At 33.6% G+C, this 27798-nt stretch overlaps 1 protein-coding gene across 5 annotated transcripts in view; it reads right to left on the minus strand.

The window, feature by feature from the left end:
* LOC115216617 (V-type proton ATPase 116 kDa subunit a1) overlaps positions 1-27798 on the minus strand; it is a 153638-nt gene that overhangs the window by 9992 nt on the left and 115848 nt on the right. For 2 of the 5 annotated variants that reach the window (XM_036506446.1, XM_036506448.1), the window contains exons 16-19: positions 27389-27540; positions 26133-26203; positions 24250-24351; positions 19078-19281 (exon numbers count right to left, since the gene is read on the minus strand). In XM_036506446.1, the coding sequence (XP_036362339.1) occupies positions 19078-19281; positions 24250-24351; positions 26133-26203; positions 27389-27540 (529 nt within the window). Of the gene's footprint in view, positions 1-5923; positions 5969-12422; positions 12546-19077; positions 19282-24249; positions 24352-26132; positions 26204-27388; positions 27541-27798 lie in introns of all 5 variants that reach the window. The other 3 variants (XM_029786097.2, XM_036506447.1, XM_029786098.2) reach the window with 3 other exon arrangements.

Genomic DNA, 27798 nt, shown 5'->3' on the forward strand with positions numbered 1-27798 from the left:
TCTGACTATGGCAGCTTTCAAAGAATTTTTGGTGTTACGGGCATGTTCATTGGCCTCTCTCTCAACAATGCTCCACATGTAATAGTCCAATGGATTGGAATCTGGGGAATTAGGAGGCTAAATGTTAGGGGCTATGAGATCATGAAAATTTTCAGCCATCCATTCTTGTGTTACTAGAGCCATGTGTGATAGTGCAGAGTCTCACTGAAACATATATGGCCTGCCATTGTATACACTTGTTGATCTTTGTCAAAGTTTTTCTCGTTTGAGAAAAAAACAAATCAAATCTTCTGCTGGATTTTTCAGTTTGTTTAAGAGCCTTTGAGATCTGATGAAGTGATTTTCTTTTGTTTTTTCTGACATAAATTGACCTTTCCTTATCATATAAGACCTATATATGATGTCTTTGTGGACAACATTTCTGACTGTTCCTTCTGACACATGGAGATCTTTTGTAATTGACCTCATGGACTTTCTGGAATTGTAATCAATGGTCTGTTGAACTTGCTGGATAAATTCAGGTATTCTGATGATCTCAGAGTGTTTAGAATGCTCTCTGTGCTTTGATACTGGTGATACGTTTCCATCTTCAGTCTCTAACTCCTTACAAACTATGTACACAAAAGATCTAGCAACTTTTAAAAATCAAGATATTTCTAAATTGCTATGCCCAGCCTCTATAACCACAATAACATCATGCTTCTTCATTTCTTTAGTAAACTAAAGGTCTGCCATAATTATTTTCTGAAATAAAGATGATAAAGAATTAGAAAAAAATGCAGCAATGACCAAAAAAAGTTATGTCCTCAAATACTTTATGCACCCTGTACATAGATACATATACATATACATATATATATATATATATATATATATATATATATATATCTATGTACGTACACACACACACACATTTCTTTACACACATATTTTCTCTTTTTCTGCTTTCATCGATTTCCATGGCTCTCTGATGCCATCTAATTCTATTATTATGAATTTGAACTGGGAGCTCAAGTCATAGTGAATCTTTCATTAGCTGATTACACAAACTCGGATGTCACCCCTATGGATGTGTTGCACTTATTCTCTTCATACAGATCTCCACACTGCTGATCTAGTAGTTGTCTGCTCAGCATAATGTAAGAAGCACTGTTGGCTCAGATGAACTCTTCCACTACCTCATCACAATTTGCAATATATATATATATACATACATATATATATATATATATATATATATTATATATATATATATATGTTGTTGCTATTATGCAAAAGTGCATAATAGCAACAAATGTTGCTTTTTCGGAAAATGATAAAAGTTTAACCATTATATAGCAAAACTGTTGTATTACACTTTGACAATTTTTGATATCTTGGCATCTGAAGCAGCTGGAGATAAAAGAACCAGCTACTACAAGCAAAAATAAATATTGAAAAAAAATGCATTTGGCAAAATTTGAACATTCGACAGTTTAACATAATAGCAATGATATATCAGGCCATTAAGAATGAAATGTCCGATTTTGAACTGAAAGTTAATTTTACTTTATCTCAACAAAAAGCAATGCAGTTAATCAAAAAATGCACCTAAATTATCAACACAATCTTGCCATTTTATCGGTAGCTTATTTATGCCAGCAGCGAAGAATTCTGGAGAGCAAGAGGTGATGAGATCACGAAAGGCTGCTTTTGCATCTTCTAAAAGTTGTCCAATGCCTGGAAAATGTGATAGTCAATTATTGCAAGGTCTGGTGAATATGGAGGATGACAGAGTACTTCCAAGTTCAGTTCTTGCAGCTTGAGTAGCGTTCTTTGTGCAACATGTGGTCGAGCATTGTCTTGCAAGAGAATTGACATATCTCTATTGACCAATCTCAATTGTTTAATTGCAAGTCCACTCATTATTTCATCCAACTGATTGATATATACATCCACTGTAATTGACATACCAGGTCTCATGAGGCTGTAGTGGATGACACCAGTGCTGGACCACCAAACAGACACCATTAGCTTTTTTGGTGAATACTCCCTATTAACTTTCCTCTGATGTTGCTGCACTGCTTATGTGTCCAAAGCTTACACCGGGTACAGCTTATGGAGTTTCTGCCTATGCCTTTTCTACAGATTGAGCAGGGCTGTCTACCTGAAGGGATTTGTAATTTGTCTACTTTCCTACTTACTAAGACATTGGTTTTTGCTAGGTTGACTCTAAGGCCCTTCAATTCTAGACCTTGCTTCCACACCTGAAACTTCTTTAGTTCTGGTAGTGATTCAGCTATAATAACAAGGTCATCAGCAAAGATGGGCTCCCAGGGGCAGCCTGTCTTGAATTCCTCTGTTATTGCCTGGAGGACTGTAATGAACAAGAAGGGGCTGAGGACTGATCCTTGATGAACCTCTACTTGTACCATGAATTCTTCATTATATTCACTGTCAACCCTCACCTTACTGACAGCATTCCTGTATATGGCTTGTACAGCTCTCACCAACCACTTGTCTACCCCTAGTTTCCTCATTGACCACCAGATAAGGGATCAGAGAATCTTGTCAACAAAGCCCAAGTGCAGAGGTTTAGCTTTGGCTAGGTATTTCTCCTGCAACTGTCTAACCAGAAATATAGGATCAGCAGTGTTTCTCCCTGGCACAAAACAAAACTGTATCTCATCTAAACTAACTCCCTCCCTAATTAGTTGGGCTATGACCCTCTCTGTAACTTCTATCACCTGATCCAACAATTTGATACATCTGTAATTATTTCTAAGGTGTCATCTTTACCCTTCTAGCAGTTGACTATGGTGCTGCTACACCAGTCATTGGGTATGACTCCTTCATGTACCACCTGGTTAACTATATGGGTGACTAGACCATAACCTACACTGCCAGATATTACAGCATATACAATACTGACCTACAAATGTTTTAACTGCAGGACTGCATATTACTCTGTATGCAATTATGCATACTAGTCACTGCAATTTCATCAAGGATCCATCACTTATGATGTTTTCAAAGTGAACTGGTTCAAACAAGCATCCTGAATACCATTCTCCTCTTCATTATCAATTATATACTCTATGAAGTATTTGCAGTACTGAATAGGAACACAGAACCACTCAACAAGTGAAGCTTACCAGTATCAGTATCTCTATTAAACTTGAGTGCTATGTAACTGGAGCATCGTGGTGGATAGCCAGCATCTCTATCAATTTGTGAGATAATATGGTATCCACCAGGATAATCTATCATTTTTATACTCTCTATCTCTCACTATGTATATATATATACACACACACACACACACACATATACACACACACACACGCATACATACATATATATATATACATATATACATACATACACACATACATATAAATACATATACATACATACATATGCATGCATGCACGTATGCATACATACATATACAAGAAAAGGTATAAATATTTTCATGAGTGATAACCCAATTACAAACAGTAATGTTTTTATGACGCCTTTCTTTAATTACCATTATTTATACCTTGTCCTGATCATATTTTATACCTTGGCTTGTATATCACTGTGTAAAAGCCAGTATAACTGGAGAACAACCACAGATTTACAATATAGAATGGTAGTAAGCTATAACCTCAGACTCTACCACAAGACTACGCAGAGTTCTTTACTAATCTAAACAATATTGTTAGCTTGGTGTATGGACAGAGAGCTCATAAAGTATTTTGCCCAGATTAGTATTCCCTTACTGATGACTGTTTTTATTATATACATATAAATACACACACACACATGCTTCCTACAGTTTCCACTTAGAAGGCAGTGGTTGGCCCAGGGCCATAGCAGACACCTGCTCAAAGTGCCACATAGTGGGCTAGAACCTGAACTCCTATGCTTATGAAGCAACTTGATACCCACAAAGCCATGCTATAATGTCTTTAAAAAAAACCCCAGGATGGTCACAACAGGAAAGGTTCAGATTAGAAGACTGCTTAATCAAGTCTGGTCATGACTCTAAAAGAAACACAAATACCAATCAAACAACACAATACACTACCACTGGTTGTCATCACATAAAACAGTAAAATTAAAATATTATTTAGAACTAAAATTTGATTAAATATTAACTATGGCTGCAATACAAAAACTGAGAGGAATCACAGGGACATGACAGTATAGCTGGATGTATAGGTGGTATAGATATTAGGTATATTGGCTATATTAGTCAATAAAAGAGGGTGTAGAAATAAATTCCTTTTAGAATTTCAGCTTAAATATGATCTAGTCATTTTGGTTCTTCCTTCATATAATTTTCTAGTTATTAACCCGGTTTCAAAGACAAAAGTCTTGTCTCTCAGCTGCAGGAGAAATATGCCAACAATTTCTCAAGCAGTGAATATGTCTTTCTCTTGAGATTTTCATTGTTAAGCTGTCATATTACCAAATCAATTCCTGTGTTCAAAGAAACTCATTCAACCATGCAATGATATGAATTCTTCAAAATACCTATATTCAATTTCAAAAATTCCCACAAACTTAAACAAAAGATAAATTAGTAAATATTTTAAATTTACTTTTTTTAATATAAAAAATATACATTTTTAACATTGGCATGAGGCCATGCATTTTGGCAAGAAGTATAGTTGAGTAAATCAAATCCTATACTCCATCGCTAAATTACTTAATAACTCCAGAAGGAAGAAGGGCAAAGTTTACTTCAGCAGTAGCACTGCAACTAAATATCACAAGGCATTTTGTCTAGTGCTGTACTGATTTGGCTAATCTAAAACTAACAAATAGTGACCTGCTTGTTATCACTAATTTAGATAAATATCTAGGTTATGGTTAGATGTTGCCTTTGAGATAAGAACAATATAACTGCAAGTGAATGGAAAACAAATTCAACACAAATTTATATACTTTAACATGTATATGTATGGAGGAAAAACTAATAAATTAAAGTAACAAGTTCATAATATGAATCTGATCTTAATGAGAAAGTAGTTCTTGATATGTTATAATATTGATTCTTAATTATGATATTAGCGAGTTTTCTACAATGAAATTAATTTTAATAGTAACCAATAGCATGAACAGAACAATCATTGAAGGTTATGTTTTATGATCATCATCATTACTGTTATATTCATGCTTTCCTTCTTGAATTTAAGAACCAAATTTTCTATGAGGGCCAACCTCTATAGCATAAAGAGGTTGACTATGGTTACAAGAAATGGCTTTACAATAAGATTCCACAAGGTGTATCAGACAGGAAGAATATTTTGGGGTTTAATTGACTGTTTCAGAACAATAATCCATGTAAAAAGAATTGACAAGAAGCTATTCAATAGCAAGCATCAGATGCATTTGGGTTACAATAAAAAATTGTAAAACGCATGCTGAAGAGAAGCAAATTTATATAGAAACCATGCCAACTGAAGGTAAAAGGAAAAGGATAAAAGAAAATTAAGGGCATATTTTCACTATATTAACAGGAAAATTTAATTCACCTTTGAATAAATCAAAATTCCAGGTAAATTATACCTTGTTATTGTAAGTACCCCAGATGGCTCACAACAGAATGCGGTTAAAACCAGTAACAAAGTAAGTGAATATGAATTAACACTTTCTGAACAATGAAAGTATTCTGAATTTCGTTTCTTACAATCAAAGCAATTATTGGTTACAGGGACACTTAGTTTGATTCATATAATCTTAAGGGGATTGCATAACAAAAATAAATGCATAAATAAATAAATATGAAGCATTTGTTTGTGAGAAAGGAGTGTGGTAGCATTAAGCTTGGTGGTGCATGTGTAACCAAAAGTATTTATTGGTCATACAACTACTAAAGCAATTAGACTGTACTGACATATAATAATTTAAAATAAAGGTATCAGACACCTATAAGTTCAACAAGAATTACCTGTAATGGTACAGCAGGGGCAGGATTTCCACTAGTGTGTACCCCCTAGTTATGCAGAAGCAAAACACATTTTAAGAAATGGTCACTAAAACTGGGTAATTCATTAAGTTTGTACATTCCAAAATGAAATCATTAGATATATATATGATGCCAGAGAACTTTTATCAAACATTTGTTCACGTCTGCCCCATGTTTTTCGCTTAAAATTTTAAATATGTTTCACTAAATATAAATGTGGAAGATGAAGTCATAAATGAATCCTTTACATAGTCACTTCACCTGTTAGAAATAGTAAACAAATCTCCCTCAAATTACACTCTACTACTATCTAAAAAAAAGTAATAATGGATAATATAGACTTAGCTACACTATGTTTGGAAAAAGACAGGTGGAATGTTATTAACCATAGGCCTTAGTCAGGACTGACTTGGGACTAAACAACAGCAATTATGGAGGGTTCTATAAAATAACAAGTCTAACAGCTGTGTCCAGATGATGGAAAAGAGAAAAATTGTGTTGTATAAAATTTAGAAAGCTATCAAAAATCATATATATCAATACTGAATAACTGGTAGCTTGCAACCAGAATGCATTATTGTGATGTGTGTTGATAGAGCTGTTTCTATTCCACACTCTGTCAGCTCTAGTGTGCTCCAAGGTTCAGTTTGAACTTTCAATCTCTTCTTTGTATATATCCATTTATTCTTACAATTTTTCAATCTTTGTTAACATTCCCCAACCATGCAATCTAGATACCACATGCCAAACATGCACTAATTTATTGAACAGAGATCTTGAAAGCAAATGTCCATGGGGCATGATAATCTTTTTCTCTTTTACTATATAAAAAAAATTTAAGCACTACTTATATAAAAAAAACATCAATGTACTATACCCCAACATGATCAGTACATAACCAGAGCACTTTCACAATCACTTTAAATGTTAGGCCTCACTATTACCAAGAATTTCTCCAAGTGAAGGCATATCCTTAACATAACTAATGGCTGGGGAAAATATCTCAAACACTGACACTTTTCTTCAGAGCCAGAAAATACTTTAAACCCCAGTGATTACTAACATTCAACAAAGCTTAGATGAAACTCACGGTGAAGTATTGCTCCCACATCTTTCTCTCTGCTTCATCACCCATGTTTTGTTCAACTTTCTCAGGCTTTCCATTAATCACTACTCCCAACCCGTTCTCCCTAGAATGTCAGCTTCCAGCTCATATTTTTACCGCAGGTGTTGACTTGTGACAGTTAAGAGGAACATTAGCACCTCTTTGGTTTCAGTGGACCTGCAAATCTATAAGCTGTGACTCATCCTTTTGCTTACAAACTGTAATGTCTGTCTGTCTGTCCATCCATCCATCTATTTATTTATTTCTGCTTATATAGATTGTTGCAGTCCCTTGTCATCTCATTCATTAAGTTCAGTCTCTTGAGACCATATTCCACTTCTCATGTTTTCTCTTACCACTGGTTCCTTCCATTTGGACTTGGCACTTCTTTATCCAACAGTCATTCTTAATATCCATCAATCACCTGTCCACACTATTGCAGTCTTTTCTATTATATTCTACATTTTATTCTAGTTATACCCAGCTTCTCTCTCAGTTCATTTCTGCTCTATCATTCATGCACATTTCATATTGCACATCCAGCAAAACACACATGCTTCATTTAATTCTAGTTTTTATATATCTTCCACATTCATTATCCAAATCACTACTATACTTCATCACCAGTATTATGCTATCTATCATTCATTTGGACAGAAAATCTCATTTCCAACAAAGAACTTTTTCCATCTCTTTCTTATTCTGGCTACCATGTTTTCAGAACACCTTCTGCCACTGTTAATTAGGTCACCAAGATAATATAAGCAGCCATCTACTTCTAGGGAGCCCTCTGGGCATTTAAAGAAGAATTAGTTCATGAATGTACATATTGTTTTAACTACCCCTTTTTTTTCTACTCTAGGCACAAGGCCCGAAATTTTTGGGGAGAGGGCCAGTTGATTAGATTGACCCCAGTACACAACTGGTACTTAATTTATCAACCCTGAAAGGATGAAAGCTAAATTTCTCATTGAACTCATTGCTAATCTTCACCTAGGTCATAGACACACACATATACTTGAATGTTGCATGTACACATGTAACAGCATGTTACATTCTATTAATGTTTAAATAAATATTTAAAGATATTTGTTAAACAATTTTTCAATGGAAGGAGGTGAATGGAGATTATATAAGATAGAAAGTAACAATTTTGTTTGAAGATATTAAAATATATTGAAAATCTAATTCAATTACAAAAATATAATCTAAAACATTTTTTTAAAACATTCTTAAAACAAAAGAAAAAAATATGAATGTTTTGAGATACTGAATTTACTTTGAACTACTGGAAAGAGATAAAAAAGGAAAGGACAACAGAAATGAGATATATTTACAATCTTTGAAAAATACCGATCAGAAAATTGTTAATTTAGTGGTTATGTATAGAAAAAAGCTAATGTTTTGAAATTCTTAAATTATGTATTCTCTTTTATCATAAATTTATAATCCTAATTCTCTTAGCCATTAAGATTCTGTTATTTTAAACTATGTTTATTTGTATAAAACATGAAACAATTATCCCCACATGTTTTTGTTATATTTAAGCTTATCAGGAGTAATGAATGTTTTAGAATGTTCAAGTGTTACTAATATTCCTTCACTATCTTGAGCACTGCCAATCAGTAACTTCTCACACTACTTTCAATTTCTATATCTGGTAATATCATTAAAATCTAAGATGGCAACTGCTTTTTAAATTAATTGCAACAATTATCTTTTATTCTTATTAAGATCATTGGTTATTAAGATGAAAAAAAAAATTGATTACAGAGTTTCCTTATAAAAAAATAAACAAGCTTTTGTCATTAATAGGTTATTTTATCAATATCAAGAAATGATATTTATATGTAGAAAAATCAAATGGTAAAAATTACAACAGAAGAAATCCTGCCAAAGAATATTGTTGCAGGCACTGCCCAATCCAGCTTGGCCTGCTCTCTGGCTTTTCATCGGTTACAACAATGAGTATTCCAGATAATCTGATCAACAGAACAGCCTACTTGTGAAATTAACATACAAGTGGCTGAGTACTCCAGAGACACACATACCTTTAACATAGTTCTCAGGAAGATTCAGCATCACACACCAAATGTGACAAGGCCATTCCATTGAATTACAGGAACAACTCATTTTTGCCAGCTGAGTGGACTGAAGCAATGTGAAATAAAATGTTTTGTTCAAGGACACAATGTGCCACTGGGAATTGAACTCACGACCTTACAATTGTGAGCCAAATACCCCAAACCATTAGGCCACAGACCTCGAGCTACACACCTCCATCCAGCTTAACAATATAACCAAACAGCATGAGGTATCAACTTAATCAAAGACACAATTCTTTGAACTAACATTTTAACTAAGAAAAGTATAGCAGAGTTTTAGAAAGAACCTCAGTGTGCATTTCGTTTTTTCTAGAAAGAAAAGAATTGGAAATTCAAATCATATTAAGGGAAGATAAAATCAGTAGCAAGAACATTTCTTTTGATTAGAAGAGACATGTCAATTGTCACTTAAAAGAAGAAACATTAATACTAAGTAAACTGCTTTGTTCTTTAAAACATGTCTTCAAAAATTTACCAAAATTCCTTAGACCCATGAACAATTCTTAAAGTAAGAACTATCTACATGCTAGATTGCAATCTAAACTCTGAAGCTGGCTGATTTACCATGTTGTTGAAATAATTACCTTTGAATCATATTAGCAGAAAATGTTTATTCTCAAGAGACTTTCCTTTCACACACACAAACAAGTTAAATGAGGTAAAGGAAAATAGTTAGCCATAAAAATAAAGGCAAAAACTAAAAGGACTTCTTTATATATATATATATATATATATATATAAAATATATATCTTGAAGTTGAGTTGAATCAGATAAAACAAAAGAATTCATAAAGATATAACAAATATGAAATCTATGATTTTATGGTACCTATCACATATTTTGTTATTTTTCCATCCTTTAGAGACTGATAAAACAGATAACTGACCAGGATAACAAAATTCATTTCAAACTTGAACTGCTAAAACTGATTTAACAGCTAGAAATCTGAATCCTGCTACAATAACTGCTGGACAGCAAATTTTTCATGGTCTAGCATCTTAATTAGGAAATAGACTTACTTTCTCAAAATACAAAAAAAAATCTGGAATAAAATTCTAGCTGTATCATCAATCTTAATTTGAATAAAATAAAACATGCATAGTAATATTTATTCAATATGTAGGAATAATGAGAATATTTTGTCTAAAAGATCAATGCATGCAAAAAATTTAAACATATTGGTCAAATAAGATTTAGTTATTGATTTAGTTGTTATTTAAAAAAGCAGAATTAAAAATGAGAAATATAAGATGCGAAATGATAATTCAGAAAATTGTTAGAAGGTTAGAGACTAAAGTAATTCAAAGTTTATTAAATGTGTGAGAAAGTGAAGAAAGGAAGGAGAACTGAACAAAAGATGCAAACACTGTGTAGCTACATGTATACAGAGATGCACGACACAGGTAAATGATATGATGAAGGCAGACTAGGAATGCAAAAATAACAATTTCAGTACCAGGATTTGGGTCAGTTTACAATAAATATTTGGAAATCTATGGAAATTAAAATAATCATAAACTAAAGTTATTTCAAAATTTCAAGAAAACAATCACTAAATAAAAGATAATAGCAATATCATAGGAAGATATGAACATCTGATAATATTTAGAATACTTAGATATTGGTATCTTTTGGGAGGTTCTGAGGCATATATATCTTTGTATGCTTATAAACTAATATGTAACTATCTGCTACATACTAGACAGGTAGCTTTGATGAGCTTTCAGAGACCAAATGATTAATTATAGCTGTTGGTGTGTGTGTGTGTGTACATATATATGTATACACATACAACACACACACATCATTGTTTTAACATCCAATTTTCCTTGCCTGCATAGGTCAGATGGAATTCATTGAGGTAGATTTTTTCGAACCAGATGCCCCCCCCCCCTCTTGCCAATCCTCATCTGTTTCCAAACAAGGTAAGAATCCCCTAGTCCATCATACAATGAAACAGAAAGAACATATACAATAAGAATCTACAGCAACTAGAATATAATGGGAGATGTGCCACAGGCAATTCACCAGACTAAAATATCAAGAACTGAATCCAGAAATTTATTAGCTTAACTCTAAGCCAGATTCTATTAAATGTAGCCAAGATATCATAAAGACAACAAAACTAATCAGGTCAAGAGGCTAAAAATCATATTTAGACAATTCACAGAATTTCAATGACAAAGAATCTCAATCTCTTATTCACTAGTTCTTCCAATTCTTCATAAATATTGCATAGATGAATGAAGACCAACACTAATGATTCTTACATTATTGTTAGACTTCATATAAAATGAATATAAATGTAACATAATAATAGTCTTTTCTACTAAAGGCACAAAGCCTGAAATTTTGGGGGAGGAGACTAATCAATTATATTGACCCCAGTGTTTCAGTGGTACTTATTTTATTGACCCTGAAAGGATGAAAGGCAAAGTCAACCTCGGCAGAATGTAGCGGCAGATGAAATACTGCTAAGCATTTCAACCAGTGTGCTAACAATTCTGCCAGCTCACCACCTTAATAATAATAATAATAACAATCCTTTCTACTATAGGCACAAGGCCTGAAATTTGGGTGAATGGGATAGTCAATTATATCGACCCCAGTACTTGACTGGTACTTTATTGACCCTGAAAGGATGAAAGACAAAGTCAACCTCAGTGGAATTTGAACTCAGAATATAGCAAGACATTTCATCCAGCATGCTAACAATTCTGCCAGCTTGCAGCAATAATGATAGCAGTAGCAGTAGTAGTAGTAGTAGTAAACCGTACAAAAGTAATCAGGCAATGAAATGCTTGTAACTAAATTCACAACATGGTTTACAGTAAAATTTTCCTTCATCTCCTTTTACATGGTAAATCAATATATTTAAAACAGTACAAAAAAAAGTTTAATAGAGTTTCTATAAATTTTGCACTATATCTTTAAAGTACCTAAATGTTAACAACATGAAAAAACTATATTTTAAAATCTTGTTAATTTAGTATTAGTTTGACTAAACATTAAAAGCAAGTAAATGTATGATGTAAGAAAGGAAGTTGATAAACAGAGAAAGAAAATACAGAGAGAATGCAGACAAATAGACAAACAGAACGAGAGAAAGAAAGAGAGAAAGAGAGAGAGAAAGAAAGAAAGAAAGAAAGAAAGAAAGAAAGAAAGACAGACAGACAGACAGATAAAAAGTGGTTAGCTGCAGAGACTATTATGAAAGAAAGACTTAACAATTGATGTAAGTTAGTGGTGTGTTTAGTAAAACTTGTTCACCTCCTCAGGCTCCTGGCCAGAATAGTGGAGGGTGTCTTCTGGATTTTCAGCCGCATAGATGATGGCATCTTGGTCGTGGTTTACCAAATCTCCACTCTGAACTGACAGCTGCTGGTGTTCAAACTGTAGGAACCAACCAAGCCATTAATAGCAGAAGAAAAACATATGCAGCAATGGAAATTAGGGAAAGAAAATGGTGAAGATTTTTGTGGCACATCAATTCTGTTGAAGGAAACTTTTTTTTTTGTTCAATAAATACAAACATTAGGAATCAAGTCAGATCTCTGTGTAAAAAAGTAAAATCTGGAATCCAACGAAATTACTGAAGATATCTGAGTGTATGTATATAACTGTATCTATAGACATCTGTATGTGAATATACATATGTATATGTATACATATATAAATTTAAATATACATACATGTGTGTATGTATGTGTGAATATATATATATATGTGTGTGTGTGTGTGTGTGTAAGTGTGTGTATGTATGTGTGTGTGTATATATATGTATATATATATATATATATATATATACCACACAAACACACATGTATATGTGTACATATAATAGGAGTTTAGAAAAGTAGACTGATTAGAATTAGCAATTTAGGACAACAGAAAAACAAAAATAACTTAATATACTATAATATCTAATACTAATAATAATAAGTAGAAAAATTTGGCTAAAAAGAGACAAAACTATACAATGTGAAATAAAATGGATGCAATTAATATTTCGGCAACAAAACAAAAAAAGAAAGAGGCTAAAATACAAGTGTTTAAATTGAAATCATCAAGAAAGTAACCTGAAAAATAGAAAAATAATTATTTAACAAAGGTTAAAATATTGGAAAAGCTACAAAAGAAATTTAAAACTAAAAAGGGAATTATAAAAACAAAAGAAAATAAATATTAAAATAAATGCTAATTTTAAAGGTATTTCTAAGACAGCAATGAAATATATTTCTAGCAAAAAGTTTGAGAAATGAAACAAAAAATAACATATTTGTAAAAGAAATGTAGTTTAGTTGAACTGTCTTTCCTCACTGTTTCTTCATAGGCAAAGATCTATTTGGTTAACCCTTTGAACTTGCAAGTACAATTTCAGCTGATTTATAGCCTAGGAAGACAGAAAGCATGTAGCCATATGGTTTTGTGTTTACAGATCACTAACTGGCATAAACACTGTTATTTTCAGATGTAAACACAAAACCATGTTGTCATCCACTTTTCCATCTTCTAGTGGTTATAGTCAAACAAAATCACACCTGCTAACTCATGGGTTCAAAGGGTTAAAATCCAACCAAGAGAAGAAAGTAAAGGATACATCATCACCATTACTGATATAGTTTAGATTTTAAAAAATATATAGCTTTGCTGGGGGTAATAAAAATGTTTTGTATAATGTTATAACCAATACCATCATTTTTAACCCTTTTGATACCAACTCACCTGAAATCATCCCTGGTTCTATGACACAAACTTCCTGTTTTAACCAAATTAAACCTTCCACCAGATTTTCATGTCAAGTTTGTTCCAAATACCAACTTAATAATGTCAAAAGTACTTTACTAAGTTCGTTGTTAATCTAAAAACTGAAACAGTATTTCTACAGATACATACCCGTTCAACCCGTGCTAGCACGGAAAACGGACATTAAACGATGATGATGATGATATGGTAAAAGAAAGATTAATAACCATAAACTCAAAGTGAAAAGGTAGCAAAATTGGCTGAACATGGTACAGAGCCCAATGAGATTATCTGTCTGAAATAATTCATCAATATTCCGAGGCTCCTAGGAATAAAACTTGTTTTCCCTACTTCTGAGTGTGAATGAAATAAATAACAAGCTAATGAGCTGGATGAATTCTCTTAAATATACACTTTAGCTTACAAAATATTGCTTGTTTTTGTTGTTTCGTGTTTTTATCAAGTTAAGGAGTTTATATTTTTTTCCATTAAATATTCCTTGGAGTTATTCTTCACATATAGAGAACCAAATGAACATGAAGATATATCCAATTTATAAAATTAAACTAAAGATAACCTCACTAACAATAACCATCAGCAAACTATAAGGAGACTTTTCATTAATTTGGATTATTTTCTATGACATGGAGAGAAGTGGAATATTTCAGCTGAAAAATCTCTTTCTACACAGACAAAAGACAGTAGCAAAGTATCAGATTCCTCTTCTATCCATGGTAAACAAACTTATCTGGAGTATCATAAACTTTAACAAATAATTCTTGCCAACATAAACCACCACTAATTTCCTCAGCTTCTGGGTTATTTTTTATTTACATAGATTCCATTGTGGTGTATAGTAAAATCATAACAGCAGAGAGCCATCTATAGGATAGTCATAACAACAGAACAACCATGTATAATATAATCATAATGACAAACTTTCTATAGTATAGCCATAACAATAGTCATTTATAATGTAGTCATATATTGGCAATCTATGGTGTGGTCATAATAACAGCTCTCATCTACATTGTAGTCATAATAACACATGGCTACCTTGGTATGTAGTCATAACACCTTGAAAACAAAATTTCAAAGTTTCTGTCAACCATTAACAAATATGTACTCTACTGAAAAGTATTGGACCATCCTTCATTTTAATGTTAAATTATGTTTACATATGACTTGACATGAGAGGAATTATGTACATGTATGTGTGTGTACATGCACATATATATGTGTGTGTGTGTGTGTATGTGTGTACATGTATGTTTCCTCCTTGGTGCCCCATTTATTGCTTCTCAAATCATCTTTATCACATGTAACCTTTAAATTTATTTACAATCCCTAGTTTTTCTTTATGTCATTTACTGATAGTATACCATCTAGTCCCACTGACTGTTAGTCAGCAAAAGCCTTTGATATTTTTCTAATTGTTTCAGCCTTTGGCACCATATATATGAATATATGTTTGAATACATATATATTGACTTTTGACTTGAGACAACATTCACCCGGGGTGGGTTGAGCTGGCTTCATTCATCCTCAATGCTGCTTCTCTCACAAACACCGACCAGGCCTGGCGATTTGAGACTAACGACCGCGTGATCTCCAACCACTCCTTATTCCAGCAGCGAACACCCTAGACATGGGGACCTAGGTTGGGTACCAGATCAGCCTTGACTGTCATCAGCCAGGTTTTCTGTTGTCCACCACATCACTTTCGCCAACCCTGAAGGGGAGCTGGGGTAATTGCTTCGTAGATGAATTCTCCCAGTTGACGATAGAGGGCATGACCCAACCAACGCAGACATCTTGTTAGGATGACTTGTCAGAGGGAGGTGATTTTGCACTGGTGTCGCACCGAATTGTTGGAGACAAAGTGATGCCATCGGACACAAAGGATGCGGTGTAGACAGAAGTGATCGAAGGATGCTAGTCGCTTAATATCTTCCACCCTCATCGGCCATGACTCGCTGCCGTAAAGGAGAATCGTTCGCACTAGTGCTTGGTAGATCCATACGTTGGTGGCGCGTCGGATCTCAGATCTTGACCAGAGTCATGCATTGAGTCGGTTGAAGGCTTGGTGAGAGAGGGTGATTCGTGTTTTAATGTCAGCCTCACTTTGACCTGTGGCTGTAATGATGGCGCCAAGGTATTTGAAACTCTCAACCTCTTCAAGAAAATCACCATTGAATACACGTGAATATATATATATGAATACATATATGTGAAATTATATATATATATATATATATATATATATATATATATATACTGGAGTAAACACATAAATGTGAAACAAGGTGGAAAAAAGAGTACTCAAATACCAGTGGTAGAGTAATATGCTTTATTTAAAGCAGCAGAAAATTCAACAAAATTTTGTTGAATTTTCTGCTGCTTTAAATCAATATATATATATATGTATATATACGAGTATATGTATATATCTATATATTTCTATTTTTTTAATTTCATCTAGTTTCAGCTCACGAGCTGTAGCCATGCTGGGGCACCGCCATTTGGTATTGCTACATGATTTTACTTCACGAATGCTTTTTAGCAATTGACATTTGGTGCTTGAGAGAGTTTGATGCAGCTGCCCTCATCTGCACCTCCTGCCGTGAAGTTGGTTCATCTGGGACACCTGACAGGAAGAGGTCCAGCTTTATTTTGAAAACATCTACATCCACCCCATGCAGGTCTCTCAGGTCCTTCGGGAGGATATTGAAGAACTGTGGACCTCTGGAGCCCAGGCCATTGCAGTATCTTGTCCTACATCTTGATGGCAAATTTGGAGTCCTTGGCACTATGCAGTGGCGCCCAGTTCTAGTATTTGTGTAACTCTTGATGCCAAAGTTTGGGACAAGTCCTTCCAGGATCTTCCAGATGGATATTATGGCATATCTTTCTTGCCTACTCTCTAAGGAATAGAGTCTTAATCTCTTGAGTCTTTCCCAATAGCTTATATGCTGCATAGAGGCTATCTTCGTGTAGCTTCGTTGGATTGCCTCAAGTTCTGAGATTAATTTGACACTGGCTGGTGACCATAGCTGAGAGCAATAGTCAAAGTGGCTTAGGACAAGTGTCCTCCAGAGGACCATCATGGTTTCCTGGTCTCTTGTTCTAAAAGCTCTAAGAATCCATCCGGTCAGCCGCCTATATTTCATTGCCAATTTAGCAACATGCACATGAAAGGTTGCATCATTACTCATGTAAATGCCCAGGTCTCGCACTGACTGTGCCTCTGGGATTGCAATCCCTCCAGGTCCAGTGTATTTATTGGGCATTGCATTTAGTTTTGCATGCTGATAGCACAAAGCTTGAAACTTTTCAGCATTGAACTGCATGCTATTCTTCTCAGCCCACTTGTATATTTCGCGGCCATGCTGGAGCACCGCCTTTAGTCGAGCAAATCGACCCCAGGACTTATTCTTTGTAAGCCCAGTACTTAGTCTATCGGTCTTTTTTGCCGAACCGCTAAGTCACGGGGACATAAACACACCAGCATCGGTTGTCAAGCGATGTTGGGAAGACAAACACAGATACACAAACATACATATATATATATATATATGTATACATATATACGACAGGCTTCTTTCAGTTTCTGTCTACCAAATCCACTCACAAGGCTTTGGTCGGCCCGAGGCTATAGTAGAAGACACTTGCCCAAGGTGCCACATAGTGGGACTGAACCCAGAACCATGTGATTGGTAAGCAAGCTACTTACCACACAGCCACTCCTACATATATATACACACACATATATGTATATATGAATATATATATATATATATATATATATAAATACATATATATATATATTATATATATATATATATATATATAAATACATATATATATATTATATATACATTATATATATATATATATACATATGTATGTATATATAATATATATATATATATATATGTATGTATGTATATGAATATATATATATATATTATATATATATATATATATATATATATATATATATAATATATATATATATGTATGTATATATAATATATATATATATATTATATATATATATATATATATATATATGTGAAGAGAGAGAGAAAGAGAGAGAAAAAGGAAGTGGGGTAAATCTGTGAAACACGCAAGATACTTTAATAATATTCATTGAAAACCATTAACACTAGAAAAGAATTTTAGCTCCAAATAATGCTCAGCAAATAGAAGGTGTGAGTAAATCAAAGTTTCATTGCAAAAATGAGAAACAGGGCTAGAATGATCAACCTTTCTGTAATTAATGGCTGATTTGTTCTAACAACCTCTGAGCAAGGAATATTCATCTCTGTTTCAATTGCTCATGAGAAGAGTTCAGTTGAATTGTAGAAATGAATTAGATGCTAGTTACACTAACAAAAACTCAAAGAATATATAGTACTTCTATTAAGTACTGGAGTGAACTTTGTCTCTCTAAAGTATCTGATTATATAAATGACTGGACTATTGGTTATTAAGTTCAGGCCAGGTATACAAATCATTCTGCCTTTCCAACAGGCTAGTTATAGCTCTCTTCTCAATAGTAGTTTATTGTTTTAATTCTTTTAACAGTTTTAGCTTTTCGACATCATTTTGAAAGATATAATCAATTATATGGACATGAGTACTTGACTTTTACTTTATTTTATTGAAAGGTGAAAGGCAAAGTCAACCTGGGTAGGATTTGAACCCAGTATACTAAGAAATATAACCAAATAATCCAAACTATTTTTGTCCTACAGTTTACCAATTCTGCAAATCCACTGCTCTTAAAATGTGAAACCCAAATGATATAATAACAGCTGCTATACAGAGAAGAAAAGGTCAAATAAAAGTCTACAATATCATATAAATGTCATTCCATAATAAACTGAAATGTTTATTTGCAGACTTATGGTAGGGCAGAATGTAATGGAGAAAAAAAGAATGAAATGAGAAATTCTGATCATTGTCGATAACATTATGAAAAAACTACATATCACAGGTCAAAGACTAAACCAATAACAATAATAAGACTAATACAAAAAAACAACAACACAAATAAGAGCATGCCACAGTGTGAGGATTGCAGCCCAGTTAGAGGAGCAGGTGGTGGTGGAAGAAGAAGAAGAACTGGTAAAAGTTGTCAGACAGTTGTAGTAGTAGTAGTAGTAGTAGACACCTTCATTTCACTTTCATCACCAAAAGACTGGGACTGAGTTACATCAAAGTGTATAACCTCCGCTTGCTCCTCCTCCTGCAGCTGCTGCTGTTGTTGAAGGTGTGGCGGAGGTGGTGGTGACTGCATCATCCCTGTGGAAGAGTTGTCAGGATGGTGGGGGCTACCATTTTGCTGCAGTAGTCTATTGCTACTTTGAGGGGTCTGCTGCAAGAGGGCAAGAAACATTGTTAATTAAAGCAAAAAAAGATATTAAAATAGATTCGCCAGGCACAGCATTAGCAACTAAAGCTGCTAGTTTTCATATTGAGAGTGAGTAATTTTGTTGATATGCAAAATGAATTTTGCATAGCTACCTACAAATAAGAAATCATATGGTTTGCTTCTGTTTTCTTCACGTATAGGAACTGCAATTTTAATACTTATTTAAGAATTTTACAAATAACTTTCCATAAATTTAGAGGTAATTCGTAGGAGGAAATTTCTGGAACATAAAATCAAAACAATAAAGAACTACAAAATCAGTATCAATTTTCAATGATACAGTTCTGTATTTGAGAGATGAGGAATTATGTACATTATTTACATTTGACAGTGTGTTAACAACAAACAAGATGAGTACAAATAGCCGTCAAATGTAAATAATGTAAATTTTCAATGAATTCAAAAGAAAACAAAAAAGAGAAAACATAATACGAAACAAAGCTAAGATTTTAAAACTAATATGTCTGGAGTAAATATCAATAAAATGTATTCTGAAAAGTAGAAAGTATTGCTATTTTCAAGAATTCATGAACATATATACATATATGTGGTCTAATCAATAAGTATATGGACTGTTGCCACAGTAATGAAGTTAAAACACACAGAGTGAAGCCACTTGGCACAGATTGACCTTGATCGCTGCTGGGCATGTGCACTAAGTTTTAACATTCTAGCTCACTTCTGCTGTTTACAGCAGTGCTTGGAACAAAGGTGTGTTGCATGTGATTGTTGCATTGACCATGACACAGGAAGTTGAGCAGAGAATCGGCATCAAATATGCCAAAAGCTTGGCAATACCTGTTCAGAGGTCTACGCAAAGTTTTCAAAACGCTTTCATCATTCTCGACACATTCAAGAAGATCTTGTTCAACTGAAACCCAAATATCTTTTTAGTCAGCTGAAAGCAGTTTTGGCACCAACTTGGCACACATCTCATACCCAAATCTTCAGCGATAATGGACTGAACTGAACTGTAACTAATCTGCACATCCTCTGATAATTCATGGATGGTGACTCAATAATTTCCCCTCAAAGCTGCACATACATCTATGATGTTTTCTCAGTTCTACTAGTTGTGGATCTCCCAGAATGTTTGTCAATATCAGCATTTTCCGGTCATCTTAGAAACGTTTGAACCACTCGTACACTTGTGTATGACTCATACACTCCTCTGCATACACTTTCTAAAACTTTGCATAGGCCTACAACTTTCTTTCTCATGGTGAATGCGACAATCACACACTACACACCTTCCTTCCAAGCACTGCTGTAAACAGCAGAAGTGCACAGCAGAATTCAAAGTCAACCTTTGTCAAGCGGCTTCACTCTGCATGCATTAGCTTTGTTACTATGGCAACAGTCCAGATACTTATTGATCAGACCTTGTATATTTAGAAATACACACACACACACACACACACATGCAGATAAACATATTGCACACATAAATGTAATGAAGTGGAATGAGTTTCATGCATGGCACTTATCAAACTAACTTTAATAATCAAGTTTTTTCATTATTTAGTAAAAATTAAATTTTTCTGGAATGTTCAAAAATTATTATTGGAGGGTCACATGATATTCAATAAATTTTAGAATCTGCCTTTAAACAAAAAGTGAGGGTAAGAGAAAACTAGAATAAAATATAATCATACATATAATGTGCACACATACACAGTACGAATACATGAAACTGAAGTAGTACTTAAATCTGAACAATACATACTAGCCAACCCTGATCATAAGATGTTCTGAAAATGTGTGTATTTGAAAGAGAAACCTCACCTTCCAGTCAGCCCTCTCCACAATCCCCACCATAGGTCACATTACTGATGACCCTGAAGAATGCATAGAACTTATTAACAAATGGCTGGCATTTTTCTAGTTGAAAATCTGAATGTACCATCTTCACTTCTGCTGATACCAAATTCCATAACCCCTATTGAAGTTATTCCTGCAATGCTGTGATGACACCTCAAACATATGCACAACTGTGCTTCCTTTAGTCTTGATGATGTTACTGTTTCTCAAATGTGATGGCCTTTTGTATTGCACCAATTCTCTAATCTGTCTTCTAATTCTTTGTTACCCCAGAACAGTGAAAAATTGCCAGCATCAATCCCCAGTCCAAAAAGGGTAACTGCACATCACCTGTCAATAATCATCCAGTCTCACTTGCTGTATTGTCATATTAGAGCCCTGTGTCAGGAAGACACCCTGGAACTATCATAACCTTATTCAATCATTAAATTTGGATTTACCCACTAACTCGAGCCAACTCATCAAATTTCTTGAAGGCATCACTTGAATCACAGATGATGATTAATAGATGGATGTTATTTATTTTGACTTTGCCAGAGCCTTTAATGCTGTTTCACATGAACAACTTATGGTGGAACTCTCTGTAGTGGGCAATGAAGACTAATCTTTATAACTGGTTGAAGTCTTTCGTTCTCGATTAAAAAGAAGTAGCCATAGTATTAGGACAACATTCCGCACCCTATGTATTGACATCTGGAGTCCCATGGGGATCTATTCTTGGTCTTCTGTTGTCTTTTGCTTATTAATAAAATATCAATCCAAAACATGTTAGTGTGTTGAAATATGTAGACAACATTAATCTGTACCTCAAAATAAAAAGAACAGATACTATATGCTACTGATCTTTGCTGTGATCTGACTTGGATACAATGCAGCAATGGGTTACTAACTGCCAACACCACCTAGCTATAGACAAACGCACCATTATACATTCTGGAAGTGAAAACTCAGAATTTATCAACTCCCTCCACAACATCAGCCATAAGAAGTCTGCCAATGAAGGTGACATAGGCATTATTCTTAGCAATAATCTGCACTGGATGAACCACATTTCAAAAATTGTCAAAAATGCTGCAGGTATTTTAGCATCAGTTAGTAAGACCTTGCCATCTGTTCACCAGTTATCTATTTAAAGCTATATATGGCTATGCTACATGAACACAAAAGTTTGCATTTCTACTCTCATACCCCAAGAATATTTATCTACCAAAGATGTGCCGCAAGGCATACATCAACTGCTTTTCACTTACTATATCTTTAACATATTGCTTCTCTGGGTATCGACACACTTTAAGTTTCAACATCTAGCAAGTGACAACAATTTTGGCAGCCTCGTTGAATTCAATACCTCTAATATCTAAGGTTACTTATAGAATCAAAAACAGTGCAGCAGCCAGCATTTTCAGAAACATTTTTTCATGCCCAGAATTGTCAAAGTATGGAATAAACAACCCATGTCAATTGTTAGCTGTCAGGGCACTGTATCGTTAAATAATTCCATGTTTCCTGAAATTTAACAATACTACTCCTGACATTACATGGCACCCTTTCCTCTTGATGACTCTTTTACAGTTCACATTTCTGCCTTTCTATGTTTTAGTCTGTGTACTGAGCAAGTATTTCTAACCTTCACTGCTGTCTTTACTTGATTTATACAACTGTTTACTATCCCCTCTTCAACTCTTTTCCAACCAGTTGTAGTGCACATGAGCACTGTGTACAATAAGCTCATCATCATTATGATTTTCATATAACATATATATATATATACACGTGTGTGCGTATATATATATATATATATATTATATATATATATACACACACACACACATATAAATTAAATTAGAGATAAAACCACTATTAGGCAAATCAAACAGTGAAAAACATAAACCAAAACATAAAAATAAATATAATTAATATAATATAGAAAATATAAAATTTTAATTTTAAATTATATTTATAAATTTTTATATTTTTTAAATTTTAAATTATATTTTTAAACCTTTAATTTTTTAATTTTTTTAAACTTATATATATATATATGTATATATATATATATATATATATATATATATATATATTATATATATATACACACACACACATATACATATATATATATATATATTCACACACACTCATATACACACAACACATGCATATGTACATAAGCATATACATGGATAAAAGTATATAGTTATACACACATGTAGCTATATATATATATATTTTTACATACATACATACATATACACAGGTTTATATACAGATATATAAAAATATATATGGAGTATATAATTTATTTTCTTATAGTTACATCCCACTTATACTTTAAGGTGCATGTATATGTAAACAGGTGTACATACCGTAAATCCTCGAGTATAGTCCGCCCTTGAGTATAATACGCAGGGGATTTTTAGGGAGCTGTACCTCTGAAAAACCTAAACCTTGTGTATAATATGCACCCCTTCTCTAAATTGAGTCAAGGAGGTCTATATAACATCCTTGGTTTGTAAAATGTATATGGTAAACGTCCTTTATTATTATTGTACATATAACATAATACAAACATGTAGCTTTTTTGTGCATTTTGTTTGCAGAAAATAAAGAAATAACAGTAATAACGTTTAAAAAATGTTGCTTACTGCAAGTCATGAATGATTCTTTTATGACTTCATTGCTTTCAGGCTTAGCTTAAGGTATTTTTGCACCCGACATTACAAAATGCGTCTGAATAAACATTGCCGGACAGCAAATAGAGACTCAGACATTGCTTAGAAAATAATTTTCATTTTTAACCTCGTATAGAGTACACACTAAGGATTTTGACCTTTAAATTTGGGGGAAAAAATGTCGATTATACTCGAGGATTTACGGCATATGTATATACATATGTGTGTATGTTATATGTGTGAGTGTATATATATATATATATATATTTGCATATGTATATATGATGGGACCGATGTCTACATGTACATACTTGTTTGTATTGATTTCTATTTTCAAGCTTAAAAGTTTTTGTTTAACTATCATAAGACATAATACAAAAGGAAAAATAATTTACATTATAAAAGAACTAATGCTTACCTGTTGTGCCATGTGCTTCTTTTTAAGCAGATAAGGTTTTACCAACAACATCCACGGCACGCAAAGAAAAGCTACCACCACTAAAAATCCTTGGAAACCAGGCTGAGTAAAAGAAAATTAGCAAACATTACATAAACATGTTGAATATAAAAGAATTAAATTAAATATAAAATTAAACTATTTTATACAAATAAGATTTTTTTAACCCTTTTGTTACAATATTTCTGTTGAAATATATTGCTCTTGCTTCAGTTGATTTTTGAAATAATGAAGAATTTAGTAAAATAACACAGTGTAACAAAATTCTAATTTTTTTCATCTCTTTGGATAGTGAGTGTTATTTCCTATTTGCTTCTATCTGGAAATCAAAGGAAATAACTATTCCCTTTAAACTTTGCCTTTGCGACCTGGACGTCAATGTTTTGAAACTGACCTATTTTCCATTACATTTCAGACAGATTCAGTGATGGGTTGCTGAAGCAGAAATATTGTCATATCAAATATTCTGCTAAATACCAAAGATTTGCTTGTCAGTTGCTTGACCATAACCACTTGAGCATGTCCTTTAGTGGTTGACAACATGTGCATCTCTGACCATGAGCAGGAGTAGTGGGGGGAGCATCAGAGCCATGTCTTGAAAGGGATCCTATGGAGTTTGAATAAATGTAACAAAAGCAAAGTTTGAAGGAAATATTAGCCATTTTTCATACTTTCTAGGGGTAAGCAAATAGGGAATAATAGTTGCTACCAAAGGACAAAAATCATGTTACACTGTAATCTTTTATTACAAAACAGCTGTTTAGAATGAAAGTTAGCACAAATGTTTGATGGAAGGTTTTAATTTAGATCACTTTAAAGCAGGAAGTTTGCATCATAGAACCAGCGGTGGCCTCATGTGGGTTGGTATCAAAAGGGTTAAACTAATATAATTGTTTGTTTCCTTCACCAATGTCTGTTAAACTTGTAAAATGGTGTTGGAGTATTTATATAAAAATAATATTTTCTGCATCACTTCAATTTTCAATAATCTTTTCTCCACATAGATACACCTAATATAACAATGTATACTAGTGAGTTGGCAGAAACAATTCCAATAATACTAGATTCATAATCTTCTTTCGAGCCTATCTGCAACAGCTAAAATAAGTTAATTCTTTTACGAAACAAAAAGGTTTATAAGGCTAGCACTTGAAATTCATTTTACGTTCTGTTAAGTAGATGAGAATCAGTTGTGAAGTGTTACCTGTGATAAACTAAAGACTATGCCCTATGGCTAGGTGAAGGACTCAGTTACATACAACTGAGTAGCTGTTCTATATCTTTTATTTGTTTCAGTTAATACACTGAAGCCATGCTGGAGCATGACCTTGAAGAATATTTAAACAAATTAATTGACCCCAGTACTTTTTTTTTTTAAGCCTAGTACTTGATCAATTTCTTTTGCCAAACCACTAAGTTACAGGAATGTAACCACACTAACACTGGTTGCCAAATAGTGGTGGGGGACAAACACAAACACAGACATAGACACACACACACATACATATATATATATAAGATGGGCATCTTTCAGATTCTGTCTCTCAAATCTACTCACAAGGCTTTAGTTGGCTCAAGGTTATAGCAGAAGACACCTGTCCAAAGTGCCATACAGTGGGACTGAACTCAGAACCACGTGGTTGGAAAGCAAGCTTCTTACCACACAGCTACACCTGCGCCTGTTAAGAGATATATTTCAGTAAAACATAGACAACAAAACACACATATCTTCCACAAACCGGAAGCCCAACACTTCATCTACTCAGCTATTTTACTTCATGAATGATGAGGATTTAAACTTGAATCAAATAGTTTTAAATAGTTTGCATTTATGATATACATACCTGACCAGAGTAAAATGGTTTCTCATATGAAGGACTATTGGGATATTTAAAAAGGAACATATTAATTAAACCTAAAATAAAAAATAAATAAATAAAATTAATCAAGATATTACAAAGAAGATTACATACTGAAATATGTTTCTTTATCTCTATAACTATCAATAAGTCCATTATGTGCTTCTATTGCAACTAAAAAAGAAATAAAATTTCTATGCATAAGTTTTCTTTAAACTTGAGTAAAGTAAATTGCATTAAGAATGCAATATTCTAAAAAATCCAAAGTTTCTTTCTTCCTCTCCCTATTCATTATGTCTTTCCCCTCAGTCTTACAACCTACTCAACCATATGTTATCTCTTACTTTTTCCTTTCTCTCATCCTACCTCTTTCTTCTGTCTACTGTGTCATTATTATCATTTACTATTCAGCTACTCTTCACTCTCTCCCCACCGCATTTTCTACACTGTCAGTCAGCTCCTCTCCCCTACTTCATCTCCAATTCATGCATCATTGGTCACCCATCGCCTTCTTCACAACCCTACCCCATTTCTGCAGTTATCACCCTCTCTTCCCTACTTATCATCCCTCAACATTTGTTCTTTATAATATTCCTCCTCTCACTCAACCCCAATCTCTAACCATCTCACACTCTCCCATGCACACCTGCAACCTTAACCCATGCACACATCCTGTTCTTCTGTTCCTATTAATTTCCACTTACCTTGTATTTTGAGGGCCCACCCTGACACCTCATCACCACTATATTTAACTCTTTTTAGCTCCAGCTTGGCCACTCCCACCCTCTCTTCTGTAATATGAATAACTGTGTAGCTCCTCTACAGCAAGAAACCTATTTTTTCTAAATTTTGCTCTGTCATTATAACCTGTCATCCCATAGCATAAAAGCATAACTTTCTATATTGTGGCCTAGTTTGTTTAAAGGGATTTTTGTCTTGCAAGATAACCTCACTAAGGATGATATCACAAAAAAACCTCCAAAAATCCTTATTACATGCTGTAAAGTGGTTGGTGCTAGGAAGGGTAGAGACCATGCCAAAGTAGATGTTGGTCTTCAGACACATAAGATCCTATCACACCATTTAACTCATGGCAGCATGGCAGCATGGAAACATAGGCTTTAAACAATGATTATACTGTGATGAACATTTTGTCTAATATGAAATGAAGATTAAAAACACTTATTTTATAGTCCTCAGAAAGTAATAAAAACTGTTAGTATGTGTTCAAAGCTACTTACCTATAAGTAAACTTGGTGCTGTACCGGCAGTTGTGTAATCAAAATTTACCCACTTCACAAAAATTAAAATGACCAGATAACCAAACAAACAAGAGAGGAATATAATTTGAGGAATGAATTCACAGAATACATTCAATGGTTTCTGGAAATATCTGCAATAAAACAAAAAAGATTTTTTTACATTATGTTGGAGAAAATATACCCTACAACAATGTAAAGAGAGATGATTCATGGAAAAATTGAAATATTAGAAATGTCTTCACATTAGAAAATTACTGTTTTTTAACCTCACAATGTGAGATATTCAGCAACAGTACTTTGTAGTAAACTTTGTTTGCCAACATAACATGGCAGTCCTGGTTTAAAACTAATGTTGCTGTAATTTAGCCCCAGGAGACATCAGTCCTAAA

The sequence above is a fragment of the Octopus sinensis genome, linkage group LG10 (assembly GCF_006345805.1).
Source record: "Octopus sinensis linkage group LG10, ASM634580v1, whole genome shotgun sequence".
Classification (NCBI taxonomy): domain Eukaryota; kingdom Metazoa; phylum Mollusca; class Cephalopoda; order Octopoda; family Octopodidae; genus Octopus; species Octopus sinensis.